We start from the raw sequence: 9,673 nt of genomic DNA, 5'->3' as shown, positions 1-9,673 counted from the left end.
AGAGGGCAGAGAGGGAGGGTGATGCAGAAAAAAAAGAACAGAAAATTGAAAATAAAAATAAAAATAAAAAAGTAAAATTGGGACAACTAAGTAAATTTCTACATAAGTTGGGTTGAGATACTTTTTGTTGAGTTTCATGAATTGTACCTGGGCTGCTTAATGAGTCAGAATGGGCTAGAAAAAATAATGGTTAACTTGGGCTCAACCCAAATTGACCCATGAGCTCAATGTTTGTAGCCCAACCCATTAATCTCTGGGCGGGTTGGATGAATTTGGACTCAAATTGCCACCCCTAAATAGGGCATCTGCATTTTCCCCTAACGAAATACAAAGAAAGAAAAATAAAGAAAGAAAGGAATATTTTAAACGTGTAAGATTGTGAACAAGTTGTTCTTTGCTTAAAGCAAACATGATTTTTTGCCTCTTGGGTAATATCCAAACAGAATATTAAAAAAAACAATGGATCTCCTTACTCAAAGAAGATAATTTAATAAAGGACAAAATTTAAAAGTTATTTAAAAAAAAAAAGGAATTACACACGTAGAGAGAGAAAAGACTCGTTTTTTTTCGTTTCCCACTCGTTTTCCGATACCCGCATTGGAGCTCGACTATATCTGAATTCGCGTCGCATAGGGCTCCATTAGGGGGAAGTGCTCCCTACCAAGGATTTTTCCATACCCAGGGCTCGAACTCGAGACCTCTGGTTAACGGAAGAACAGTCTCATCCACTGCACCACATCCTTTGGTAGTAAAGACCGGTTAAAATACAAAGAAGGGATGTAATCAAGATAAAAACTTATCACTATCGGGTATTTACACCAATCCAATACATAGTATATATCACTAAAATATAGTTAATTAACACTCAACGTACCTCGTATAATCTGACCACATTTGGATGCTTGAGGACTTTTAAGGTTTTAATCTCCCTCTTTATCTGCAATAATAATCATAAATATTATTAAAATCTAATTAATGTATTTCTATTTTATCATAATTAATGTCAAATTAAAAAGGAAAAAAAGGCTTTTATTTCATATAATGTGTAAAATCAATCTGTTTGACTAAAACACCAAAGGTAGACTCAAATTGTTTTCTTTTCTTTTCAAATTTAACGAAATCTATATCCAAAGTTCCAATCGCAGAAGCTAAAAATGGAGCAGAGAGAGAGAGAGAGAGAGAGAGAGAGAGAGACCTGATCCGTGATTCTAAGATCTTGAATCCGATTTTTCTCCAAAATCTTAATAGCAAAAGATTGTCCTGAATCTTTGTGTTTTGCGTACTTAACTTTGCCAAAATTACCTTCTCCTAAAGTTTTTCCAAGTTCGTATTTCCCAATTCGCATTCCCTTTTTTCCTCTTTCACTTCTTATTTCTTCTTCTTGCTGTATCAATACCATTCCCACTTCACAAAAAAAAAAAAAAAGGAATTTTCTGTGTTTTGTAGTTTTGGTATATATGACTTTGGCCAAAATTGGCTTCAAATATTTGTGCTTGAAAATTCAAGTTGAAGTTTGAATTTTTCTGCGGTGGCTTTCGTCAATTGACGCTTAGATTGTGTTTATATAATAAGTAAGTTTAATTGGACGAATAGTATTGTGTGAAAAATAGTGCGACTTTGTCCATAAGCTAAAACCCCATCTTACACGACATACACGACATATACTTTACTGGATATTGAAGTTATAGATGTACATTTAATATATTAATTAATATATTACTCCATCTGTATTAATATAATGATATTCTTCCCTTTTTAGTTAATTTTAAAAAACTGATATATTTTTATATTTAGTAGCAATGAGAGTTTAGATTCTTTATTTTACGTTTAATATAATGATGTATATTAGTCGGGTATTTTTCTATTCCTAATCCCTTGTTTTATACGATGTGTCGTTATTATCAGTAAGCTTGGCACTATTTTTGTAGTTTCGTATCCCTAGATCTCTGTTATTACCCTGTTGTATTATTTGCTTCTATTGTCTTATTACCTTATTGTTGCTATTGTTTCTCTATTGCTTTGTTTTTAATGTTCTTGGGCCGAAGGTATTTCGGAAACAACCTCTCTACCTTCATAAGATAGGGGTATGGTCTGCGTATACCTCCCCAGCTCTTCCCGAAATCCTACTTGTGGGATTTCACTGGACTGTTGTTGTTGTTGTTGTTGTTGTTGTTGTATAATGACGTATAGCTATATAAAATATTTATATTGTATTTTAGACCACAAGTATCAAAAGTCTCTCCTTATTTTCTTAAATCTCGTATCAGTTAAATATCGTCATATAATTTGGGATGGAATTAAGAGAAATTACTTGAAAACTTTAGTTGGATACAAAAATATTATATCAGAGCTTATTTTTACACTCTATTCCATTTTATATGATGGTGTTTTATTTTTAAATTGTTCCAAAGAATGATCTATTTTTATATTTTTAAAATATTTTATATTTAAACTTATTATTTTACTGTTATTGACTTGATTTTATAGTCATACAAATGATATGTCATACTCAAGACCATTGTTCTACCTAAAAGTATTATGGAGACATAAATGTCACGACAACTTTAAGATTACAAGTTTTAAAAGCAGTAGCGGATACTAGAGTGTTGTTACTGGGTTCACTGGAACTCAGTAGCTTTTGCATAGACACTATATTTCTATTAAGAAATCTATTAAATATTTATAAATATCTAACTGTGAATGTTGTTATTAATGTATATTAATTTGAAATTACGATAGGAACCCATAAATTTCAAATCCTGAATCCGCCTCTGTTTAAAAGCCTTTATTTATTTATTAATATTCGTATCTAATTAAATATGTTTACATAAATGGAGCAAAAGGAATAATAGTATAGAGAATTTGATTTTTGAATGTTATGTATATAATAATAATAATAATAAATAAATAAATAAATAAATAACTGTGTCAAGCCTCTATGTTTAATGGCCAATATTGATTTGCAATTATTGGCCAAGTGATGAGAATATCAAAAGGGCAGATGAAATTAAAAGCCATTTCCTACCTCATATCCTTTTGGAGTTTGGATCCCTCCTATCTTGATATAATTAATTAAGTCAATGTATTTGGAAAGTACTACTCATGAGTTATGGGTAGGGATGACAAATGGGCGGGTCAGTTTGAATGTGGGCGGGTCAAAAAGAGTAACGTCAAAATTAATAAAATATTCGATCTGCCCATATTCTCAGTGGCGGATCCACAAGGAGTCTTATGGGTGCTTAAGCATCCATTGTCTTTGGCCAAACTTAATAGATTCACATAGGTAATTATCAAAAAATTTAAATAAGTATTGAGTGAGCACCCATCACTAAATTCATCTTTTTTTCTTCTTTTGATATTTTTACCGGTGAGCACCCATGACTTTGAAATCTTGAATCCGCCACTGCATATTCTTGAATGTGATCAGTTTTGGAAGATGGGTTTTGGGAGATGGATGAACCTTCAATTTGAGTTTTTGTAAATGTAAAAGTTAAACTCATTGATTATCCATTAAATTTCTATTTTTAAGTGGACAATCTGAATATTGTCCATATTTGACTCATTTTAAAAAGTTTATTATTCAGCTTATTTTTTAGTGGTTAATATGGATGAATAATTATTTTTTTATTCATTTTATCATCACTACTCAGGCATATATCAACTCTTTGTATTTATTCTTCAAATTCAAAAGCAAATATATATTAGATTGTGTTGAATGTGTATGTTTTCATTCGCATTGTAAAAGCGCGAAATTTTAGCTCCTCACCAAATATGACTCTATTCTCATGGATTAAAGCTAATACTTCTAATTAAGCATGATCAAAAGAATTAACCTTTACCATTCGACCATATTCCTTAATGATCCTTAGCTTTGTCTGTTGAATTAAAGTAAACATTTTCATTTTTAGTCTGCGCCATAAATTATTTATATTTGACAGTCGAAAAATTCCGACTTAGACACATTTTTCTAACTAGGGTACCATCGTTACAGCGCCCTTTCGTTTGATTCATTAGGTACCTTCTCCACACTTACAAGTAAACGTTTCAAGTAAATAAAATGATACAAAATAAATGAAAAAGTGCATTGTCATTTATAAGTTAACATTTCGAGTATACATGTATATATAATTATTATTTTCTTGAAAATATGAAATAGGGACTGTTTGTCATATACATGACTTATACGCAATAGCTAACTTTTAGAGTGACTATTTTTTCAAATCAGTATTCAAAGCAGAGGAGGATCTATGATTTAAATTTAATAGGTTCAACTTTTAAGATTTTCGGCACTAAATTCAATTTATTCTTCTATTAAAATTATGGGTTCATTTATAAGATTTGTCGAGATTTTTGATAAGAGGCTAGATTCATGCAATTTGGCGACTGTTTATGCCCCAGCGTGATTATGTTTCACTGTTATAATATAGTTAAATGGGCTCTAATTGTGAATTTCATACTTTGCAGGAGTGAGTGGCATGCATGAGGCCTTAAATCTGTATCTGGAGCTAAATTGAAGCAAGAAAAGCCCCTAGAAGCTGAGTACGTGGGAAGACGAGAGAAAGAAGAGATAAAATGAAGACCTGGACTAGCGCGTCCACTAGCGCGATCGCGCTAGCCCAGGAAGTCGAGGCAGAATGATAGGCTATATGCGCGGTCATTAGCGCGTTCACTAGCGCGACCGCGCTAGCCCAGTTCCGGAAAATTAAACTTCAGGGGTAAATTTGGAAGTTCGGGGGCAAATCCACTTAACCTATAGAAGGTCTAGCTCGCCCAAAAGATTATTATCATGGTTTTCATAACTTAGTTCAAGGCAAGAGGCAAGGAGGATAATTCAACATCGAGTTCTTCCTTTCTTCCTTTTGTGTTTTATGATTTGTGATGAATTTGAATATTGTTATGATGAACACTAGTATGAGTAGCTAAATATCTAGCCTAAGGTTTTGATGGAACCTATTGAAGGATGAACTTATTGTTATGTTAATATAGTTTGCCCAGTTTAATCTCTGTTTGTTCAACTACGTTCTTGTTGTAGTTAATTGATAGGATCCTCAATTAGCTGTGCCTATTTAGTGTGCATAACTCGGGAGAGAGTGTATATTTAGGTCATTGTTGAACAACACCACTCCCAAAGTATATGAGGGATCAATAACCGAGGGTTTAAAGGCGGGATTAGGGATAACGAAGCCTTGGGTGCAATCTAAAGTGAGCTGTAATAAACAAAGCCAGCTAGCGTAACTCGGGAGAGTGCGTCTAGTAAATTGTCGTGATTACTCGGGAGAGATTTGCGAATAAGAGTGCTCATGATTGACATAGACGATTAGGCAATTCTATATGAAATATAACAGGAAGGGATTCCATCAATAGAGGAAATCATAACCTTAGAACCTCCTCTTAATTGTTTACAACTTAATCACAGTTAGTTTTCAGTTGCTTATTTACATTCATTCTTAGTTAGTGGAAACATCCTTAATTGTTATTCAGTAAGTTTGAGAAGTTGATTACGTAGAATTTCGTAAGTCTAACGAGAGTAATTGATAGGTTAATTCCTTGTGGGTTCGACTCTGGGCTAAATACTCAGATTATATTTGCAACGTCCGCGTGTCCTTTTTATAAGGCATAGTTGGGCGTGATCAATTTTACTCCTCTGTCTCAAATTATCTGTCATGTTTCTCTTTTACACGCCCCTTAAGAAACATTAATTAGGAAGTGGCTTAGATTATTTTACAATTATTTATGTCTTAAGATGAAATCTGTCTTCATTAAATATTTATTCTATTTATGTGTTATCTCCATCTTCAAGAACAATTAATACTAATGGTAAAAAAGAAAAAAAATAACTAATTTTGACTTGAACTTCTAAAATGACATATATATATATATATATATTCTTGCAAGCCTCGTATGGTGGCGATTTTGATAAGTCTTTTTGATATGACACTTGGATCTCACTCTCCTGAAGTGCTATCCTAAGTGCGTACTGGTTCATCACCGACGGGTGATTTCTGATCACGTAAAAAAAAACCTCGTTCTATTTGTCTATTTTTTTTCAATTAGTTAGTAAGTAAGTTCTCTTAGTCCCAAAGAGAGAAAAGTTGAACTACTCCTCTATTTTAAAATAAAGGACTTAAAACCGGATTGTGGTAGGTAGGTGCGCGAATAATATAGGAATTGAGCGCAGTTTCCAATGTGAGAGGAATTCACCCTAAGGCCTCATGAGAGCCTTAAAACAAACTGGTTTTTTTCATGACTGAATTTATCATCTCTTTCCTCAAACGAAGGATTCACCTTAGCTATTCTTTCCTAAGTTTTCCTTTTAATCAGTACGTTTTGTCCTTATAAATTACCTAAATTGTACGTCAACTGCACCTGAAAAGGATGCCCGAGTCAGGGCTAGTGATAGGAGTGAAGTCCTAACATGGTAGCCGTATTGGAAGGTGTGGCTGGATCACCTCCTTTTCAAGGAGAGCTAATGCTTGTTGGAAGTCTGCTCTTTCCCTATCTTTGCTATCGATCGAACCATCTCGAAAGCACTAGGATTCGGATCTATCTTATTGACCGGCTTTGGTCAAGAAACCGCTACATTTCTTGAATGGCTACTACCTACATAACCCCTCTCCCTCTTTTCAAGGAAGTGAGTCTCAGACCCTATGTGGTTCTCGGTCCTTTTTTTAAAAGTTCCTGACAGGTGCTTTTGTGGCTCTTCACTCCAGCCTTGAAGTAGTCTGTGAGCCCATTTTAATGTGGACCCTCCATTATAGAATAGAAAGAAAGTGGTATAGAGATCCATCCACTAAGTACCATCACCAGCGCACTACCCTCCCCGTCCCTCCGGACCGATCGGAACAGACCAACCACATATGATTCAGCTTATCTAGGGCCTCGAAATGGAGCATCCATAAAGAACAAGTTTTTCTCTCTCATAAGTTGCTTATAGATGAAGGAGCTGCTTGGATTTCCCCCCAATAAGAAGCCCAATTTTTCTTCTAAAACCCTTATTCTATACTCCCCGCCCGTGGGCGGTAGTATGTAGTCCCGAATGAGTCTGTTTCGATGGTTATTCCAGAAGTGGTCTGGGTCTAACTCGCCCATTCTATTAAGAATGTTGTTTTTCAGATCCACAATTCGGTCTATTTCAGAATCGTAAACCGAAAAATTCCTCTAACGACCCAGGCGGTGCACAAGTAACCTCTACTTGATGACACCCCTTACAGAATCCATATCCGGTTCTGGAAGGACTGCCTCCACTGCATTAGGGGGAGTGTTTTGGGGGTTTGGCTGGGCGAACTCTTCGCCATTTGAATAACTACTATTATTCGCAAATAGGCCTACACCGAAGGACGGCCAACCGGGGCCTCCACTGCTACCCCCAAGGTTTCCTTCAGACACAGACATCCCCCCCCCGATGCATGAAGAAATGGAGCGACAGCCCTTTGATGTTCATCCATAAAGAGATATCCAAGTGATACTACTACTTTTCCTAGAATTATATAAATGAAAAAGCATATATGTATGTACACCTTGGGTGAGATTTTCTTTATGAAGGGAAATAATCGCAACATTCTTTGCTTCCAAAAGAAAAGAAACATATACAAATGACTTGTAAATCGACAAGTATAACCAACATGAAGGAGAGGCGAACTGCTATGACCAGTAAGGACTTTAGAGACACCATTCATACTATTACCACGAACACAGAGACGAGAAATAGAAAAAAGGTTATTCCTCATATTAGGAAAGATTTATGTTCTTTCGCTCCTTACTGGCGGAGCCTGGCTACAAGTACATCTCCTTGTTCTGCCATTTGACTTTCTTTGAATTTCAACTTCTTATCTCGAGGGGCTATCCTAATTTTTTTAATATAAGGAATTTATTTTACCCTCGGGACAAGATTCAATCATACACAAATAGCCAGGCAATCTCATACACAATAAGAGTTGGTTCTAGGGACGAAGTGGCTTAGTTGAACATAGTGAGACTAAGGGATGAAAGGTCAAACCCATAAATGTGCAAGCGAGACCCAGCAAAAAAACTTTTTCGCGCGAAAACCGTTACTTGTTCCATAATTTGCTGGGATAGGAAGTATAGATAGAAAGGCAGAAAAGGAGGCGTCGACTCTGAAATGATGGAAGATTGAATCATTCCTTCATTCTATTCCGGCTATTCCTTTCCAACGGGTGATTTATTCATGAGCTAGAGAGATAGGAGCTTCGATTCGCAGGCAGGATATATAAATCGGGCACTATATATATATTGTAGCTTCTAGCTCTGCAACTAAACTAAAGGCTCTGGAACATAGTATACGCCTAGAACTGGTGATGCAGATAATGCGGTATCTCTTGGAATTGGAGCGAATCCAGATGAAATTGACCAAGTCAAAGCAAGGGGTTGAAAAAGCACCACAAGGGACGGGAACGACGTCCTGACTAAACAAGACTTTCTTCAATAATGGCTTGGTCGAAAGTCGTAAAGAAGGCACCGGATAAGCAGCTAACATAAATTACTACCGTACAACACATCCCGTGGGCGGCCTTCAAAGGCTATCATTTGTAGGACGAGACGCTAATCTATGCCCGTACATTTTAACCCGTCTCCTTGGGACTTAGCTCTGAAGATGAATTCCCGGTTAGCCGATTACCTTGCCCGGTTAGGAGAACAGTTAGAAGTAGGAAAAGATGCCGACACCAAACAGTTAAAGAATTCTCCGTCGCTTCAAAAAGTATATAAAATTTGTATAATTCATGCAGAATGTATATATATACAAAATTATATATGTTCGGCTATTATTTTTGAGAGTGGCTATACAATATCATTTTCCCGATTAAAGTGACAAAGGAGTCTTAATAAAAAAAAACCTATCCAACTTATTACCTAGGAAATTTAAACGGATTAATTCCGACTTGACACATTTTTCTAACTAGGCTACCATCGTTATAGCGCCCTTTCGTTTGATTCATTGGGTACTTTCTCCACACAAGTAAACGTTTCAAGTAAATAAAATGATACAAAATAAATGAAAAAGTGCATTGTCATTTATAAGTTAACATTTCGAGTATACATGTATATATAATTATTATTTTCTTGAAAATATGAAATAGGGACTGTTTGTCATATACATGACTTATAGGCAATAGCTAACTTTTAGGGTGACTATTTTGTCAAATCAGTATTCAACACAGAGGAGGATCTAAGATTTAAATTTAATAGGTTCAACTTTTAAGATTTTCGGCATTAAATTCAATTCTTTGTACTATTAAAACTATGGGTTCATTTATAAGATTTGTTGAGATTTTACTCCTGTCTCAAATTATCTGTCATGTTTCTCTTTTACACGCCCCTTAAGAAACATTAATTAGGAAGTGGATTAGATTATTTTACCCTTATTTATGTCTTAAGATGAAATCTGTCTTCATTAAATATTTATTCTATTTATGTGTTATCTCCATCTTCAAGAACAATTATTACTAATGGTAAAAAAGGAAAACAATAATTAATTTTGTATTGAACTTCTAAAATGACAAATAATTTGAGACAATTATTTTTAGTAAGAATATACGACTGATAATATGAGATGTAAGGAGTAATAAGTTTTGATATATATATATATATATATATATATATATATATATATATATATATATATATATATATATATATATATATATATATATATATA

At 34.6% G+C, this 9,673-nt stretch overlaps 1 protein-coding gene across 1 annotated transcript in view; it reads right to left on the bottom strand.

Annotated features, from left to right (window-relative positions):
* Window positions 1-1,601, bottom strand: part of LOC109235701 (CBL-interacting serine/threonine-protein kinase 1-like) — an 8,383-nt gene extending 6,782 nt beyond the window's left edge. The window contains exons 1-2 of the mRNA XM_019401908.1: window positions 1,196-1,601; window positions 875-937 (exon numbers count right to left, since the gene is read on the bottom strand). Coding sequence (XP_019257453.1) covers window positions 875-937; window positions 1,196-1,399 — 267 coding nt within the window. The 5' untranslated portion in view covers window positions 1,400-1,601. The remainder of the gene's footprint in view (window positions 1-874; window positions 938-1,195) is intronic.

Source organism: Nicotiana attenuata, chromosome 12 (genome assembly GCF_001879085.1).
Source record: "Nicotiana attenuata strain UT chromosome 12, NIATTr2, whole genome shotgun sequence".
Classification (NCBI taxonomy): domain Eukaryota; kingdom Viridiplantae; phylum Streptophyta; class Magnoliopsida; order Solanales; family Solanaceae; genus Nicotiana; species Nicotiana attenuata.
Note: the sequence above shows the minus strand (reverse complement) of the source record. Positions and strands in the feature narration are given on the sequence as shown.